The sequence below is a fragment of the Mobula hypostoma genome, chromosome 2 (genome assembly GCF_963921235.1).
Source record: "Mobula hypostoma chromosome 2, sMobHyp1.1, whole genome shotgun sequence".
In the NCBI taxonomy this organism is placed as follows: domain Eukaryota; kingdom Metazoa; phylum Chordata; class Chondrichthyes; order Myliobatiformes; family Myliobatidae; genus Mobula; species Mobula hypostoma.
In genome coordinates, this window is record NC_086098.1 from 150,625,309 (window position 1) to 150,645,524 (window position 20,216).

Below are 20,216 nucleotides of genomic sequence, written 5' to 3' on the forward strand. Positions count from 1 at the left end.
GGTTAGACTGCTAATTCCCATTCCATATGCGTACCATCTGCATGAATTTCCAGAGAATTCTTCCCAGTCATTCTCTATCTCCCAATGTTGAGATACTTCCTGCAGTTACCGAGTCTTTACACTGAGAATATACTCTATGCCAGATTTAATTACTCCATTCATTTTACTGTAAGGGAAAGGTTGATATGTCTAATACTACAGGGCATGTACTTAAGGTGAGTTGGAGCAATTCCAAACGAGATGTGAGCGGCAAGTTTTTTTCCTTTTTACAGACAGTGGTGCTTGTCTGTAATGCGCTGCTTGGTTTGGTAGCAGAAGCAGAAATATTAGAGACTCTTTAGAGATATTTAGATAGGCACATGAATTTCCGGGAGCGAGGGTGGCGTCAAAGTTTAAAGTTAAAAGTCAATTTATTATCAAAGTATATATGTCACCATATACAATCCTGAGAGTCACTTACTTGCAGCATTCACAGTAAATACAAAGAAACACAACAGAATCAATGAAAAACCGCACACAAAAGGCAGACAAACAACCAATGTGCAAAAGGCAGCAAACTGCAAATACAAAAAGAAAAATAAAAAATATGCAATAGAATTGAGAACATACATTGAAGAGTTTTTGAAAGTGATTCCACAGGTTGTGGGATCAGTGTTGGGGTCTGTGAAGTTATCCCTTCTGGTTCAAGAGCCAGATGGTTGAGGGGTAATAACTATTCCTGAACCTGGTGGTGTAGGTGCTGAGGCTCCTGTACCTCCTTTCTGATGGAAAGTTAAACCATAAGACCATAAGATATAAGAGCAGAATTAGGCCATTTGGCCCATCAAGTCTACACCGCCATTTCATCATGACTGATCCAATTTTCCTATCAACCTCAATCTCCTGCCTACTCCCCGAATCTCTTCATGCCCCGACCAGTCAAGAATCTATCAACCTCTGCCTTAAAGACTTGGCCTCCACAGCTGCCTGTGGCAAAGAATTCCACAGATTCACTACCCTCTGGCTAAAGAAATTCCTCATCTCCATTCTAAAAGGACATCCCTCTATTATCCCTCTTGTTCTGCTGAGTACGTCCTGCATTCTCTGTTTCTAGTGAATATAGGCCCAGGGCCGTCAGACACTTTTCATATGACAAGCCATTCAATCCTGGATGAATTTTCGTGAAGCTCCTTCCAACCCTCTCCAGTTTCAGCACATCTTTTTTAAGATAAAGGGCCCAAAACTGCTCACAATACTCCAAGTGAGGCCTCATCAGTGCTTTATGATGTCTCAATATTACATCCTTAACTTTTATATTCTAATCCCCTTGAAATGAATGCTAACATTACATTTGCCTTCCTCACCACAGACTCATTCTGCAAATTAACCTTTAGGAAATCCTGCACAAGGACTCCCAAGTCCCCTTGCATCTCAGCTTAATGTATTTTCTCTCCATTTAGAAAATAGTCAACCCTTTCATTTCTTCTACCACTGTGCATAACTATACACTTCCTGACACTGTATTCCATCTGCCATTTCTTTGCCCATTCTCCTAATCTATTTAAATCCTTCTGTAGCCTCTCTACTTCCTCAGAACTACCTGGCCCTCTAGCTATCTTCATATCATCTGCAAACTTCGCAACAAAGACATCAATTTCAACATCCAAATCATTCAAAGTTCTACAAAGCATGCAGGGCACCAGAGGACTCTGCCCATGCCCCAAAATATCAACCCTTCGCTAGTGAGCATTATACTGGGACAAACACCTGGTTACAAAAGAAAAAGGATTCCTTCTGGCAAAAATTAATAATTGAGACTTAACTACACTGACAACGAATAATCCTGATTGGCATTTCAATCTCTAAGCTCTCTATGGGATTTATTCAAGTCCCCACAATCAACAATGCAAACTGATTAAAAGGAAAGTAGCATTGAAATGTCTTCTGTAAATTAATAATTTAATTATCTGGCAAAAGGCTGCAAAAACATTAGTAACATACAATTTAAGTAGTACCAGGCCCTCTTGGATGATCTGCATCAATATTAGAATTACCAAGAATGTTACCTTTACAACACATTTTCAGAACATGTTTTATGTATTAATCAATGTTTTCTTACTACAATTTCTATACAAAAGTCCTTGTCTATAGTTACAAGCAGATTGTTCTCAAGTCTCTGATCAGATTTCACCTTGAATATTGTATTCTTATCATACAGCAATAGAATAGTAGATCTGTGGCGTAGAAATATATTCAATATTACTTTGGGAAGAGTTTCAATAGTCAGAACCCATTAGAAATTTTAAAGACTACCCCACCAACTAGATAAGACTATAAGACCAGAAGACATAGAAGCAGAATTAGGCCATTCAGCCCATTAAGTCTGCTCTGGCATTCCATCATGGCTGATTTATTAATCCCCTCAACCCCATTCATCTGCTTTCTCCTAGTATCCTTTGATGTCTTTACAAACCAAAGACCTATCAACCTCTGTTTTAAACATACCCAATGAATTGGCTTCCACAGCCATCTGTGGTAATAAATTCTAAGGATTCCTCCTCATCTCTGTTCTAAAGGGACGTCCTCTGGTCCTAGTCTACTCCACTATAGGAAACATCCTCTCTGTATCCACTCTATCTAGGCATTTCAATATTTGATCCATGCCTTTCAGTATTCAGATGGCTAAACAGAAAATAACTGCATAATTTGGAAATCTGAAACAGAGAAAGCAGGATGTACTTAGCAGAACAAGAGTTTAAGGAGAGCTAATGTTCCAGATTGATTATCATTTAACAGAGTGGTATTTTCTCCTCAGTTCACAATTCAGCATTTTACTCCCTTAAATTCTAAAAATCTGCAGATTCTTTCAATCTGAACTCTGTGTTTCCAGCATTTTTTGTCATATTTCCTTCATCCACTCATTGTAGGACTTCTCATGACTTCTGTGTCTTTCAATCTTCTCCACAACTAAGAGAAAAAATGCTTTTTCTCAAATGATACTTTCCCCAGCCCAAATTCTCCAACCCCAGAAAAAAATCTCAGCATTTAAGTTCTCTTCTGAAGTTCAATAAAATTAATAGCTTTGCACTTTTAGAACTTAAAAAATTAGTATCTAAATTTTCAATCTTTATGGCACCACTGTGGGTCCACTGAACATGCCAACACTAGCAGGTAACTTTTAAAAGCAGTTTAAATTTGTTCAAATAGGGGATAAATGGAACTACAAGCAATGAACAACATTGAACACATTAGTTGGAAATAGCAGTGTAAAAACTCACTGAGCCTACTCCACCATTCTTCAAGATTATTTCACGGTATTTCCAGTACACAAGGGTAAAGGAAAACAAAATAATTGTTACTCAGGAGCTGATGCAGCACAAATAAAACACAATAAGATAAGGAACACAATAATAAAAAACACAATAAATATGAATATATAAGATAGCTTGTATGCATAGATTAAGTGTATGCCTACAAAATGATGACAGGCCCAGGAATGTCTTTACTTAAGCTGACAGACAGGAGATGATAAAGTAGTGGTTGGTGTGTAGCTTAACACCTCTTTTCCATCAGTTACAGACTGCACATGGACCTCTTTCAGTTCAGCACAGAGGTGTAGCCAGTAGAGTCTCTGCCTCACAATGCCAGAGATCCAGATCTATTCCTGATTCTCCAGCACTCCGCATGATGCCTGCACACTCTCTTCAATTTCCCCAGCTGCTACTGCCTGACCCTACATCCCGAAGATATGCATGCTGTCAGGACAACTGGTCACTGAAAATTGCCCCTAAATTATGGGTGGCAGGTAGAATCTGGTGAGGGAGTTGCTGGGAATGTGGGGAGAGTAAAACTGGGATTAATGTAGGATGAGTATGAAAATGAGTGGTTGAAGATTCAATGGGCTAAAGGGTCCATTTCCATGCTGCATCCCTGTGACTGGATTTCATAAGAAAGAAGTGATGAGTTTTATTTTGCACAGTTCTGGTCACCCCCATTACAGGAAGGACACTGAGGTGTTGGAGAGGATTCAGAAGTTTTTTTATTTAAAGATACAGCATGCTAACAGACCACTCCGTGCCAACAAGCCTGTGCTGCCCAGTTTTACCTGTGCAACCAATTAACCTACCAGCTCATGCATCTTTGGAATGTGGAACATAAAACAGTACAGTACAGACCCTTCGGCCCATGATGTTGTTCTGACCCTTCAACCCACCCTAAGATCAGTCCAGCCTCTCCCTCCCACTTAGTTCCATTAAGTGTTGCTCTATGAGGCATCATGTGACCCAAGTCCATAGATCCCTGAAAGTGGCCGCTAAGGTTGATAGGCTGGTAGTACAAGTATCCAGAATGCTTTCCTTCAGTAGTTGAGGAATTGAGTCCAAGAGTCAAGAAGTTCTGTTGTAGCTTACAGAACTCTGGTTAGGCTGCATTTGGAGTATTGCATTCAATTCAGGCTGCCATATTATGGGATGAATGTGGAGGCTTCAGAGGATGCAAAAGAGGTTTACCAGGATCTGCTCAGAGTAGACAGCATGTGCTATAAAAAGTGGTTGGACAAACTAAGGTCAATAGTTCTAGAGGGAGAGACCTGATGGAAGATTAAGAGAAGGACAGAGAAGACAGCTGGTACCTTCCCCCCGCCCCCATTTAGTGAGGCACTTCAAATTTTCAGATCATGGAATAAATGGCCTATTTCTGTAGTGAATTGTTTTATGTTCCACAAAGCATTCTCTCAGCATACAATATCTATGCGTGTGCATCTCACTTTTCTAAACTATGATTATAGGTCCAAAAGAGTGATTGTGTTTCATTAGGAGTTTGAGGAGCCTCGGTATGTCACCAGGGGCTCTTGCAGGTTTCTACAGATGTGCCTTGGAGAGCATTCTGGCTGGCTGCATCGCCATCTGGTGTGCACAAGATTGGATGCAAACTCAGCCAGCTCCAGCATGGGCGCTATCCTCCCCCAGCATCAAGGACATCTTCACAAGGCGATGCCTCAGGTAGGTGGCATCCATCATTGGAGTTCCGTATCACCCAAGGTGTGCCCTCTTCTCATTGCTAGCATCAAGGTGGTGGTTTAGGAGCCTGAGGACACGTACTCAACATTTCAGGAACAGCTTCTTCCCCTCTGCCATTGGATTTCTGAATGAACGCATGTGCACTACCTCAATACTTTTTTCTCTCTTTTTATACAACATATTAAATATTTTATATATATTTCTTATTGTACTTTAATAACACACACAAAATGCTGGAGGAACTCAGCAAGTCAGACAGCATCTATGGAGGGGAATAAACAGCCGACCTTTCAGGCCAAGACCCTCCTCAGTAGTATAAAGAAAGGGGGAAAGACACCAGAATAAAAAGGTGGGGGAAAGGGAAGGAGGACAAGCCAGAAGATGATAGATGAACCCAGGTGGGTGGGAAAGATAAACCGCTAGAGAAAAAGGAACACAAACACAAGAAAATCTGCAGATGGTGGAAATCCAAAGCAACACACACAAAATGCTGGAAGAACCCAGCAGGCTAGATAGCATCTATGGGAATGAATAAACAGTCGAAATTTCAGGCTAAGACCCTTCATGAGGACTCAATGATGAAGGGTCTCTGCCCAAAATGTTGACTGTTCACTCTTTTCCATAGATGCTGAGTTCCTTCAACATTTTGTGCGTGTTGCTAAAGGAGGAATCTGATATGAGAGAGGAGTGTACTATAGGAAAAAGGGAAGGAAAGGCAGCACGGGGAGGTGATAGGCAGGTGAGAAGAGGTAAGAAGGCAGTGTAGGGAAGAGATGAAGAAGGAAAAGGGGAGGAAAAAAATTACAGTAAGGAGAAATCGATGTTCATGCCATCAGGTTGGAGACTACCTAGACAGAATATGGTGTGGTGCTCTTCCACCCTCGAGAGATGGATACAGAGATAAGTGAGACAAAGCAGTATCAACTTCATGGACACTGTACAGATTACAGAGGAGGAGGTATTTGCTACCCTGATGCAAATCAGGGTGAATAAATCTCCAGGCCCTTGCAAGGTGTCCCCTTGAACCCAAAAGGAGGCAAGTGCAGAAATTGCCAGGGCCCCAGCAGAGATATTTAAACCATCCATAGCGTCGGGAGAGGTACCAGAGAATTGGAAAACAACCAATGTTGTTCCGCTGTTTAAAAAAGGCTCTAAACATAAACCAGGAAATGATAGGCTGGTGAGTCCAACATCAGTTGTGGGAAAGTTATTGGAAGGTAATCTAAGGGATTATATAAGCATTTGGATAGACATAGACTGATTAAGCATACTCAGCATGGCTTCGTATGTGGTAGGTCATGTCTAACCAATCTTATGGAGTTTTTTGAGGAAGTTACCAGGAAAGTGGATGATGGCAAAGCAATGGATGTTGCCTACGTGGACTTTAGTAAGGTAATCAACAAGGTCCTGCAGGGAGGCTGGTCAAGAAGGTTCAGTCACTCGGCATTCAGGATGAGGTAGTAAATTGGATTAGGCTTTGGTTTTGTGGGAGAAGCCAGAGAGTGGTAGTAAAGAGTTATCTCTCTGAGTGGAGGCCTGTGACCAGTGGTGTGCCACAGGAATTGCTGTGGGTCCATTGTTGTTTGTCATCTTTATCAATGATCTGGACGATAATGTGGTTAACTGGATCACCACATTTGTGGATAACGTCAAGATCAGGGGTGCAATGGAGAGTGAGGAAGGCTATCATGGCGTGCTGGGGGATCTGTATCAGCTGGAAAAATAGGCTGGAAAATGGCACATGGAATTTAATGCAGACAAATGTGAGGTTTTGCACTTCAGTAGGACCAACCAGGATAGGACTTACACAGTGGACGGTGTGGTGGAACAAAGGGATTTGGGAACAGGTACATAATTCATTGAAAGTGGCGTCATAGGTACATAGGGTCGTAAAGAAAGCTTCTGGCACATTGGCCTTCATAAATCAACGTATTGAGTACAGAAGATGGGATGTTATGTTTAAGTTGTATAAGGTAGTGGTGAGGCCTAACTTGGAGTATTGTGTGCAGTTTTGGTCACCTACCCACAGGAAAGAAGCAAACAAGATTGAAAGAGAGCAGAGAAAATTTGCTGGGTCTGGAGAAGTGTGAGGTGGTACACTTTGGAAGGACAAACTCCAAGGCAGAGAACAAAGTAAATGGCAGGATACTTGGTAGTGTGGAGGAGCAGAGGGATCTCGGGGTACATGTCCACAGATCCCTGAATGCTGCCTCACAGGTAGATAGGGTATTTAAGAATGGGGTGTTAGCTTTCATAAGTCGAGGGATAGAGCTTAAGAGTCGCAAGGTAATGATGCAGCTCTATAAAACTCTGGTTAGGCCACAATTGGAGTACTGTGCCCAGTTCTGGTCGCCTCACTATAGGAAGGATGTGGAAGCATTGCAAAGGGTACAGAGTAGATTTACCAGGATGTTGCCTGGTTTAGAGAGTATAGATTATGATCAAAGATTAAGAGAGCTAGGGCTTTACTCTTTGGAGAGAAGAAGGATGAGACGAGACATGATAGAGGTGTACAAGATATTATGAGGAATAGAAAGAGTGGATAGCCAGCACTTCTTCCCCAGGTCACCACTGCTCAATACAAGAGGACGTGGCTTTAAGGTAAGGGGTGGGAAGTTCAAGGGGGATATTAGAGGAAGGTTTTTTACTCAGAGAGTGGTTGGTGCGTGGAATACACTGCCTGAGTCAGTGGTGGAGGCAGATACACTAGTGAAGTTTAAGAGACTGCTAGACAGGTATATGGAGGAATTTAAGGTGGGGGGTTATATGGGAGGCAGGGTTTGAGGGTCGGCACAGCACTGTGTGCCGAAGGGCCTGTGCTGTACTGTTCTATGTTCTATGAGTTTATAAGAAAAGATTGAATAGGTTAGGACTGTATTCTTCAGAAAGTATAAGATTGAGAGGAGATTTGATAGAGGTGTACAAAATTATGAGGGGTATAGATAGGGTAAATGCAAGCAGGCTTCTTCCACTGAGGTAGGACTACCATCAGAGGTCATGGGGTTAAGGGTGAAAGGTGAAAAGCTTAAGGGGAACATGAGGGGAAAAGTTCTTCACTCAGAGGGTCATAAGAGTATGGAATAAGCTGCCAGCACAAGTGGTGCATGCAAGCTCGATTTCAACAGTTAAGAGACAGTTGGATAAGTACATGGATAGTAGGGATATGGAGGTCCTGGTGCAGATCGATGAGAGTAAGCAGTGTAAATGGTTTCGGCATGGACTAGATGGGCCAAAGGGGCTGTTTCTGTGCTGTACCTCTCTACGACCCTGAGAGTGGCCTCATCAGGGCAAAAGAGGAGGCCATGGACTGACATGCCAGAACAGGAATGGGGATAGGAATTAAAATGTTTGGCACCAGGTATTTCTGCTTTTGGCAGATGGAACGGAGCTGCTTGACAAAGCTGTACCCCTATCTATGTAGAGGAGGCCACAGCAGGAGCACCAGATACAATAGATGACCCCAACAGATTCATAGGTAAAGTGCTGCCTCACCTGAAAGGACTGTTTGGGGCCCTGAAAGGAGGTGAGGGAGATAGTGAATTAGCAATTGTAGCATTTCTGTCACTTGCAGGCATGTGCCAGGTGGGAAATTAGTGGGGAGGAACAAATGGACAAGGGAATCATGGAGGGAGTGATCCCTGTGGAAAGCAGGGAATGAGATAAAGATGTGTTTGATGGTAGAATCCTGCTTATGATGACAGAAGTTGTGGAGAATGATATGTTGGAAGTGGAGGCTCATGGAGTGGTAGGTGAGATCAAGAGGAACTCTATCTCGGTGGGAAGATGGGGTGAGTGCAGATGTCCAGGAAATGGAACAGATGCAGGTGAGGACAGCATCAATGGTGGAGGAAGGGAAATCTCATTCTTTGAAAGCGGAGGACACCTCTGATGTCCTAGAATGTAAAGCCGCATCCTGGGAAAGATGCAGCAGAGACAAAGGAACTGAGAAAAAGGAATAGCATTTTTTTAAAAACAGGAGATAGGGTGGGAAGAGGTATAGTCAAGATAGCCATGGCAATTGGTAGGTTTATAAAAGACATATATGGATTGTTACCTCCAGAGATGGAGACTGAGAGGTCGAGAAAGTGGAGAGAAGAGTCAGAAATGCACCCATGCTAATCTTGTCAATTTTATCAACTTTGCCTCCCACTTCCACCCTGCCCTTAAATTCACTTGGGTCCAATTCTGACACCTCCAGTGTAGAAGGTCATCACAGCTTGCAAAGGGACATTGACAGGATGCAGAGCTGGGCAGAGAAGGGGCAGACGGACCACAAAAGTTGGAAGGTCAAACCTGATGACAAAGTACAAAGTTAACAGTAAGATTTTTAGCAATGTGGAAAGAAAGGAGGGATCTTGGGAGTCCAAGTGCATAGGTCCTTTAAAGTTGCCACACAAATTGTTAGGGTGGTTAAGAAGGAATATGGTTGTTTTGTTAGTCAGGAGACTGAGTTTCAGAGTTGCAAAGTAATTTTGCAGCTCCATAAAACTCAGGTCAGACCCCACTTGGAGTATTGTGTTCAATTGCATTTAACTCATTATAGGAAAGGTGTAGAAGCTTTAAAGAGGGTGCAGAGGAGATTTATCAGGCTGCTGCTTGTAACAGAGGGCATGTCTTATGAGGAAAGGTTGAGCAAGCTAGGAGGATGAGAGGAAACTTGATTGAGGCATGGATAAAATGGATAGCCGATGCCTTTTCTCACATGGTGGTGATGGTTAAAATCAAAGGACATACCTTTGCCAGAGGCATTTTTTTTTAAGATATACACAGAGTGGTGGGTATGTACAACACCCTACCAAGGGTGGTGGTAGAGGCAGATCCATTCAGGACATTTCAGGGACTCTTAGATAGGCACTAACAAAAGACCAAAACACCATACCCCTTCTTAACCGCCCTGATGGATGAAAAAAAAGGAGGGCTATGTGTGAGGGAAGGGTTAGATTGATCTTATGGTAGGTTAAAGGGTCAGCACAACATTATGAACCGAAGGGCCCGTATTGTGCTGTAGTGTTTTATGTAATTCCAAGACTAAACAGTACAACTGAAATATTGAACATATACTATCCACAATAGAATATCAAGCGAATTTGTTTTAGCTTCCAAATCTGTTACTCATTCATGCTAAAAAGTGACAAAATGGAATTGTGGAAGCTATTGGAAAAACTGACACCAAATACAGTTGGCTCTGTGATGCAATGAACAGCATGTTGACCTTGCGAGAGAAGTCAAAGGCTGTGAGCTTCAGCCTACCGATGCTGTGTTTACTGAGTCTTGGGTAACAATTCCAACTTTGCAAATGTTGTATTAGGTCAGGATTGTGTAAAGGATACAGGATTTAATCAGAGAAGTAAAATACTTTCACCCAACTTGCCATACTAGATAAATGTACCATGCTAAAATATTTATTACGTTTCAAAAAGGTTGCTGCCCTCCTGAACAAATAATTCTGAGCTTTGCGTTGAGGACAAAGAATAAAAAAAAACAATTGTTTAGCCTTGTCAGCAACAGTCCAGCTATACTTCTTGCAAATAATAGCAAATATAGACTAATGACCTGGTATTTGCATTTGAAGGTTAAAAGACTGCACGGCCATTGACTGGAGAAGAGTGCCAACAAAGATGCATTCTTCCCAGACACTGGTTTCTGCCAAACATCTCTCAGAATCACAGAACACTACATCACAGAAACAGGCCCTTTGGCCCATCTAATCCCTGCCAAACGATTAATCTGCTTCGTCCCATCGATCTGCTCCTTCAGTGGAATATCTGGTATTTAGAAACAGTAAAACCAAACTATTAAGCAGCTAATCAATAGCATTAAATGTTCTTCAATAATTGAATTTCTACATGGTATCATAAATCAGGGAATAAAAATCAAGAACTTAAATTGAACATTTTAGAGATCATTACATACCAATAAGTGTACACAAGTAAAGCTAGAAGATAATGTATCAAAGGTTAAACATCTATCACAATTACATCAAGTATTTCAAGTTACATTGAGATCAGAGTTTGTGAAGTTATAATTATAGCTTAAACCTTTAGTATGTTTTCACTCATTTTGCATTTGAAGTGTATCAATCTAGTCATTTCTGGGAATGTCAATGAGAACTGCTGATAAACACACCTTGTTTGGAAAGTCCTCAAGGGAAGTTTCACAAAATTCCTTCTAATACAGTGAAGGTTCATCCTTGCTTAAGAATGACCAAAGTACATTACCCCAGAGGGGATCTCACCACAGGCCTTTGCAATTACAGTAAGACATATACAGATTTTCTAGTATTTATTCTTAAATGCTTCTGCAAAAAAACATACAACGATTTGCCTTCCTACTTGCGAGCCACTTTCAATTAACTGCATTTCAGGGACTACTAAGCTGTTTTTTGATTTTCATGGGCAAGTGGGAAGTGAAGGAAAAAGTGGGTGCCCCAGATGAAATGATTCACAATCATTTTCATGTCATCCTCATTCATTCTCTCTGCTTGTCCTTGGCTCCAGGACATCCTAATGTATTAGCTCACATGACCTCTCAACTTCGCATCAACAGAAAACTTGAATATTACACATTGCCCCTGTGTGCACATTAACACAAACACTTGGGATTCCCAACACCAGTCACAAGCTCCCAACGAAAATTAACTCATATTTATCTTCCATTTTCCATCGGTTAACTAATCCCAGTCCACAGGAGTATATTACCCCTAAATCTATTTAAAAATCCAAGATTAGAGGTCGAATGAGGAAAACTAACGGAGACATAAGAATTGGTTGGAAGCTACTGGTGGTAGAGGTGTCACTTTTAACTCCAGGTGTGACCCAGACAGAACTCACCATTAGGTATTAAGATTGTACGTACATGGGGAGAAAAAAATTAATTGAGTGATGATGTCATTAGGCTACTTCCACCTCACTCTAAATTCCTTAATGGTGTACTAAGAAAGCAGAGAAATCTAGGTCCCAGAATTAAATTTTAATTCTAAATGTAAGGATGCTTCATTCTCTATGGAGCACCAAACCACAAATTAATGCTTTTGCCACAATAGTTCTATGTATTTTATAGATTTTCACTCCCAACATGGAGGACTCATTTAAATTCCACTGAATTGATAGGACTGAGAAATTCATGAAGTTCAATAACATTTAAAGTTTATTTGTACTGTTAAAAGTATTTCAGATTATAGATTTTTACCTGAACAAATAACAACCTGCATATGCAAACTTCCCCGAAACCAATCTGTTTTATCTACATTACAAGACCTTGCAGAATCCTCTCTCAGCGAAAAAAAAAATTCAGATACAAGCAAAAGGACAATTATTGTGGCTGCTTAAACATTCGTCCTTGTTGACTTATGTTTTAAAAGTGCTGCAAAACCACTAAAAACAAAAATACCAGTCATAATGTGAATAATAGTCATAACAACAACTGGTTATAATTGTCTTTAAAATACAAATGCAAACTTCATTTTGAGATGGCCTTTCACATAAAAACTCACAATTTTTCAGCTTACTAAATTAAAGCAAAACTTTAAAAATAGTCAAATTACAAATTCATATATCTCTGATCATGTATAAAAAGTGCTTCCAAACCCAGAAAGCTGTTGGTAGTGTTTTAACTGAACATTACTCAATACAGATATTTTAAAATATCATCCTTCCTCTAGGCCCTCGCTGTAAAAGATACTATCAACAAAAATACTAAATCAGAGATTTGCAGAATTTCTCTATAACAAAGCATACAGAGTGAAAAAAAATAATCAATTTGCAATGTCAGAAAGCTGCTACAATGTTTGATAGTCAATTACATGCATCATTATTGCAGAATACTTTACAATAAATTTGAATCAAAGGGCCATATTTTGCACTTTTGAGAAAAGCTGTTAAAAATTTTTGTAGGACTTGAAAGAATCAGCTTTTCCAACATAGCTGTGCATCTTCTATTAGAGATTCCGGCAGCCAGCAACAGAACTGGCACCCACAATCCTCAGACAACAGATGTATGTAAAACTAGACAGAGAAAAGAGATCAGTTAAATCCTTACAGAGAGCAAAACATTTTGTTAAAAGAACACAGAAGACTCAAGCCAGTAAAAAAGAGAAACACCTAACTGATTTGTCTGACTGGTTGTACCCCTACCATTGTCTCCCCACACCACTCCTTACCTTGTTCAGAGATGAGGCAAGGATGAAAATGAACAAGGCATGGTTAGAAAATTTGTGGATGAATAAAGTAGGTGAAATCATAGACCATGAAAATTAACAGTGGGATCTTGTTCAGTTGTTCATTTGGGTAAGTAAGCCGAGGAATGCCCATGGCGGGAGGAGAGAGAGCAGCACGCCACACGTGCGCAGCCCTCCGGTGAAAAATGATATCATATCCGTTAAATAGGAGCGTGGACAATTCTGATTTGATGGAGACAGACGTGAAAGCACAGAGGAACATCTGGAGAAATTTCTGAGACCCCAGTTCACTGCTGTTGTTACTGTGTGGTCGGGAATCTTCCGGAGGGAAGGCCTCAAAATCCCCGGCTTTGCCTGCTGTTGGCGACCGAGATTGAGTTCCAATCGTTTGGACAGAGATGGCGCTCAGCACTCGGTGTCGGAAAGCTGATCAGAGCTCGAAGTTTCGGATGACTCAGAGTCCGACTGTGGTTGACATGGCAGGGAGAGTTTTTCTTCCTTCTCCCGTCTGCGTGAGATGTGGGACATTTGAGAGACTTGAACTTTTTACTGTGCTCATGAACTTCTTCAAGTTATGGCATTGTTGCACTGTTGTAACTATATGTTATAATTATGTGGGTTTGTTAGTTTTCCAGTCTTGGTCTGTCCTGTGTTTTGTGATATCACACCAGAGGAAATATTGTATCATTTCTTAGTGCATGCATTACTAAATGACAATAAAAGAGGACTGCGTGTCTTCATAATCTAAATCTAAATCATAATCTAAAATTGAGTATGATTCAGATAGGTTGATGATGAAGCATATCAACTCCTGCCTGAGAAGTGACTTGGATCCGCTCCAAATTGCCTACCAACACAACAAGTCACAGCAGATACCATCTCATTGGCTCTTCACTCAACCGCGGAACATCTGGACAGCAAACATTACGCTGTTCTTTATCGACTACAGCTCAGTATTCAATATTATCATCCCCTCAAAACTAATCAATAAGCATCAGGACCGTGGTCTCAATGCCTCCTTGTGCAGTTGGATCCTTGATATCCTCACTTGCAGACCCAGTCTGTTCAGATTGGCAACAACATATCTTCCACCGTCTCCATCAATACAGGTGCACCACAAGGCTGTGCACTTAGCCCTCTGCTCTACTCACTTTACACTTATTAGTATGTGGTTAAACACAGCTCCAATGCCATATTTAAGTTTGCTGACGACACTACTGTCGTTGGTTGCATCAAAGCTGGTGATGAATCAGCATATTGGAGGGAGATTGAAAATCTGGCTGAATAATGCCAGAACAACAAACTCTCACTCATTGTCAGCAAGACCAAGAAGCTGATTATTGACTTCAGGAGGAGGAAATTAGAGGTCTATGATCCAATCCTCATTGGGGGATCAAAGGTGGAAAGGGTCAGCAACTTTAAATTCCCCAGTTTCATCAATTCAGAGGACGTGTTCTGGGCCCAGCATGTGAGTGCAATTACAAAGAAACCACGGCAACATCTCTACTTACTTAGGAGTTTGCAAAGATTCCACATGACATCTAAAACTTTAACAAACTTCTATAGCTGTGTGGTGGAGAGTATATTGACTAGCATTGTCTCAGGAAAGCAGCATCCATCACCAGAGACCACCACCACCCACATCACGCTCTTTTCTTACTGCTGCAATCTGGAAGGTGGTGCAGGAGCCTCTAGACAGACACCACCAGGTTCAGGAACAGTTATCACTCCTCAAACCTCAGCTCTTGAACCAAAGGCGATAACTTCACGCCCCATCACAAAAATATTCACGATGGACTCACCTTCAAGGATTCCTCATCTCATTTATTGCTTATTTTTTTTATTATTAATTTATTTTTGTAGTTGCACAGTTTGCTGTCTTTTGCATTCTGGTTGTATGCACAGTTGTTGGGGTCTTTCATTGATTCAATTATGGTTTTGGGTTTATTGGAGCATGCCTACAAGAAAATGAATCTCAGGGTTGTATATGGTGATATACATGTACTTTGATAATAAAACTTTGAATTTTGAACTTTGAAGTGTGAAGTGTTGTTTTTTGGAAAGTCAAATCAAGGTAGAACTTTCACAGTAAGTGGTAGGGCTGGCCAAAAAATACAGTAGAACAGAGGGACCTTGGAGTTCATGTAAATGGTTCCCCAAAAATGGAGTCATAGGTAGACAAGAAAGTGAAGGTGGCTTTTGGCACACTGGTCCCTATCATTCGGGGCACAGAGATCATACAGGGCACTAGCAAGTCCATACTCAGGAGCATGTGCTCAGTTTTGAACACCCTAAAAGGGGTAGAAAAGATTTACAAAGATGTGAGAGAGGAGCTTATTAAAACCTATCCAGTACTGAAAGGCCTAAATAGAATGGATGTGGAGAGGATGTTTCCAATATTGGAAGCATCTAGGAGCAGAGGGAACAGTCTCAAAATAGAGGGACATCTATTTGGAACAGGGATGAGGAGAAATTTCTTTAGCCAGAGGATGATGAATCATCGCCACAGATGGCTGTCAACGCCAAGTCACTGGGTATATTTAAATCAGAGATTGATAGGTTCTTGATTGGTAAGGGTGTCATAGGTTATGGAGTAGGTAGGAAAATGGGATTGAGAAGCATAATAAATCAGCCATGATGGAATGGTGGAATTGACTTGATGGGCCAAATAGCCTAATTCTGCTCCCATGTCTTATGGACATTGCCAAGTTGAGGGACTGAGTTTACTGAGAGAGGTTAAAAAAAGCTCAGATTTTTATCCTTGGAGCAAAGGAGACAGAGGGTAATTTTATTGAGGTATATAAAATCATGAAAGACATAGCTGGGATGGGATTCATTCTGTTTCCTAGGGTTGGAGACATCAAGAACTAGGGGACATAAGTTTAAGCAGAGATGGAGAAGATTTAATAGGAACTTGAGGGCAATTTTTTTTTTTAAAGTGATACATGTATGGAATGAGCTGCCAGAGAAAGTGCTTGCAGTAGGTGCAATAACATTTAAAAGACAGTTGGACAGATACAAGGATAGTAAAGGGTTAGAAGGAAATAGCAAGCAAATGAGACGAGCCTGAATGGCATCTTAGCTAGCTGGACCAATTGGAGTAAAAGGACCAGTTCCAAGTTGTATGACTCTATATACAGGGCCTCTCTCACTAGTGGACCCCAGGATGAAAAAGACCAACATGGTCTCAGGCAATAACAGGGCTCAGCCACCAAAATGCTCCAGACTGCTGTTGGTTTTTCTCTAGCAATCAAAGGATTGCAAAAACTATTAAAATGATGGAAACAAGTGACAATTAAAGATTAAAATAATAAAATGAATTTAATTAAAACAAAATTAAAAGCAGTAAGTTTAAAATTATTGCTTTCTACCTTTGTCTTAGAGTCCACAGAAATCAATGGAATATTATTGACCAGGGGAGATCAAAAATCAGTGCCCGAAGGTATTAATTCGGGCATTCTAACAATACTTGGCTCCACCACTGAAACCTCCTCAATTTTGAGTTTCTCTTCAACTTTGATAGGTCAGGTTTGACAGATTCACCAGCTAAAGAAATTTCTCTTCATCTCTGTTCTACAGGGATGCCTTTCCGTTCTGAAGCTGTGCCCTCTGGTCCTAGATCCTCCACGAAAGGAAACATCCTCTCCACGTCAGCTCCATCTAGGCCATTTAATATTCGATAGGTTTCAATGAGATCTCCCCCCCCCCCCCACTTCATTCTTCTAAACCCAGCCAGTACAGGCCCAAAGCCATCAAACACTCCTCATACGTTAACCCTTTCATTCCTGGAATCATTCTCGTGCACCTCCTCCGGAGCCTCTCCAACGCCAACACATCTTTTCTTAGATAAGGGGTCCAAAACTGATCACAATACGTTCTGACCAATGCCTTCTAAAGCTTTAGGTTTACATCCTTGCCTTGCATTGCTGAACGCCGATATTGCACAATTACTTAAAAATAAACAATTGTTTGAAGTTCAACATCACTCCTTCAGCCAGTCACATGCAGCTACCGATTATTCTTTCGCGTTAGAAAATTGTAATAACTCAGAACTATTATATAAGAGGTGTTGTTTCAATACAAGCTTCATAGTCTTCGTCAATGGAATAATTTAACACTAATAATAGTCAGAAAGTGTTTAAATAGCAATGTTCAGAAGGATTAGCGATGCAAGAAGAAGAGTGGGGGCAGGGTAGAAAGGTTCACTGCCACATCAGAATCACTGATGCTTAGTAAACTGCACCATTCAGACCCCAGCCTATAGCTGCAGCTTTTAAGAAATCATTTTGAATCCGCCCCTAATCTACCCCTCCAAAAACTGCTGATACGTCTAAATATTTATACGGCTCTTTAGCATACAACCTGAACTAAATCGGGAATTTAAAGCTTTTTCAATGCTGTTCTCGGAGAAACCAGAGAAATTTCAATTATCTACAAATATGTATGCTTCGTTCACTCCCAAAATACGCGAATCAACGACAGGGCTGCAGGCCAAATTCTGCTTTCTTAAACATGACGAACATATTTTCCTGCAATAGCATCCTTTGCACGGCATATCAAATTTTTAAAACCGCATTCTTTCATTTGCAATGTTTAAAAAATTAAACAAGAGTCCCTTAACAATCCTGCTAGTAAAATATTTATTACTCTTCTGGCAGCGGCGCTACATTATCGCCGCTGTTGCATTCCGTTTCGAGAGTAATGAATACAAGCCTTTTTACCCCCACCCCAAGCAATAGGCTCCATTGCAACCCACAGCAATACCGTAGTGGAAGGGGGAAGAGAACTGAGTAATAGCAAAGAACCAGCAGTACTTAGGATAAACCAGAAAATAATATCTATAAATAGAGGCGATATTAAAGAAACGTGGTCAACGGAATTAACTGCACATAATTACAAGAGATTCTACAGATGCTGGAAATCCAGACCATCACACACAAAATGATGAAGGGTCTCAGCCAAGACCATCGACTGCTTATTCCCTCCATAGATGCTGCCTGACCTGCTGAGTTCTTCCAGCATTTTGTGTGTGTGTTTAACTGCATAAAAATCTAAATGCTGTCATTTTAAAATCAATTTTAAAAGAATAAAAACAATCTAAGTACACTGATGTACATCGCCTGCGAGTAAGGTGGATGTGCAAGAAAGGACAGCTGCTAGCTTAAAGACGGTGGGCGATTAGAACAAGATAAGTCTCTTACAGTCCAGGTGCTTCTTCTTGGGTCCCATCACCTCGTGGGTCGTGGCTTTGCAGACGGCCCTGGCCACGGCCGAGCCGGTCACACTATACTGGGCCGCCGCGATGCGGTCCGTAATGGTCTGGCCCGACATTTTCTCCACGGTTTCTAATCTCCGTCTTCCTTTCTTCTTCCCTCCTCCCTCTCCTCTCTCTCTCTGAGATTAATTATTTACGTGCGTGTGTAAAATAGAAAGGGGGAGGCGGGTATCACTGGAGAACCAAAAAGAGAGAGAGGGAAAAGGGAGAGAGAGAGAGAGAGAGAGAGAGAGAGATGGGGAGACAAATAAGCCGCTTGCCGCCTGTCAGAGAAACACCAGCGGGAGAGGGGCGGGCGGGAGAGCGGCGTCGGGTCGTCAGCCGGTGGGCGGGAGGGTCCTCGACCGACCGACCGACCGACCGACCGACGGGCGGGCGGCGCTGACACACACACACACACACACACCTGGGGGCGGCGGCACCCTGGGCTCGACCCACACCGACAAACCGGCGAGCGGGCGGCTGAGGAGGCGGGGTGAGAGTGCTTGGAGTCCGGCCCAAACCGGCGGGCAAGGCGGGGGGGGGAGGGAGTCGGTCATCGGACGGGAGAAAGCGGCATCGGGTAGGCGGGAGAGTCCACGATCAGGCGGGCGCCACTGCACACACCTGGGGGTGGGTAGTGTCCTGACAGACCGGCGACTGGTAGCGGGTCGCCAGTCGGTGGACGGACGGCGGAATGACAGCGCTCTGGAGCTCGGCCTATGCCGTCAAACAGGGGTCAGGAGAGGGGAGAGCGGCGTCGTCGGGAGGCGGGAGGGCCGGCGGCGGCCGGGCGCTACCACACACACCTGGTAATGGCTGACAGCCCACACGCGGTGATGGGAGTGGGGCGGAGGATCGTCGGTCAGTGGACGGGAGAGGAGCGGCGGGTCGGGAGCTGCCGCACACACACCTGGGGCGGTTGAACTGGGGTTCCGAGGGGGGGGGGAGAGACAGCGCCCTGACGACGCAGCCTGACTGGCGGCGGGTCGTCGGTCAACGGGCGGGAGAGTGATGGCGTGTTGTCGCACACCGGAGACGGTTGAGCCGGGGGAGTTATCGTTCCGAGGCTCGGCCCAGACCGGCACGAGGTGGTGGGTCTGCTCGGTCAATGGACCGCTCCGTCAATTACTGGGCGGGCGGCGGACGACAGCGCTTCAGACCGGCGGGCAGGATAACGGCGCCGGGTTGTCAGTCGACGGGCGGGTGCTGCCGCGTAAACTTGGGGGTGAGGGCGGTCAGCCCTCTGGCTCTCTGCCCACGCTGTCGGATCGGCCGAGGTGGAAGGACACCCGGCGGGTGAGTCCGGTAACCGGTCGCTCCCTCCGTCCGGCGGTGGATCTAACGGCTGCACCGGCGGCGCTCCTGGCCCTCACACCTAAATTCATCCCTGCCCAGAATTAAACCACACCCTTCCCCTCTCCTCCTCTCCCGGAGTAAACCCTGGTCCTCACCGCCGTAACCCCTCCCTCCCCGGGGCAGAACCCGGACCCCCTCACCCCTCCTTCTCACCTCCCTGGGAAAAACCCCAATCCTCCCCTTCCTGCGATAAAATCCGGCCCTCACCCCTTCCCAGGGTAAAACGCGACCACACTTTGCCTTTCTCCTTCCATCCTTGGGGTAAAACCCACCTCACTGCCACACCTTAAGGTAAATCCTGTCTTTCACATCCCCCTAGTAAAACCACATTTCTCCCCTCTCCGGGGTAAAACCACCCTCCTCACCTCCATCCCTCGGGGTAAAACCCAGCCTTCAGACCCCTCCTGATCTGATTTCCCTACTCTGCTGA

The 20,216-nt window shown here is 43.1% G+C and overlaps 1 protein-coding gene across 10 annotated transcripts in view; it reads right to left on the reverse strand.

The window, feature by feature from the left end:
* Positions 1-19,436, reverse strand: part of snap91a (synaptosome associated protein 91a) — a 204,328-nt gene extending 184,892 nt beyond the window's left edge. For 5 of the 10 annotated variants that reach the window (XM_063040870.1, XM_063040867.1, XM_063040868.1 and 2 more), the window contains exon 1: positions 18,375-18,516. In XM_063040870.1, coding sequence (XP_062896940.1) covers positions 18,375-18,504 — 130 coding nt within the window. In that variant the 5' untranslated portion in view covers positions 18,505-18,516. Of the gene's footprint in view, positions 1-18,374; positions 18,623-18,854; positions 18,893-19,054 lie in introns of those variants that run through there. The other 5 variants (XM_063040866.1, XM_063040865.1, XM_063040864.1 and 2 more) reach the window with 5 other exon arrangements.
* Between the last annotated feature and the right edge of the window lie 780 nt (positions 19,437-20,216).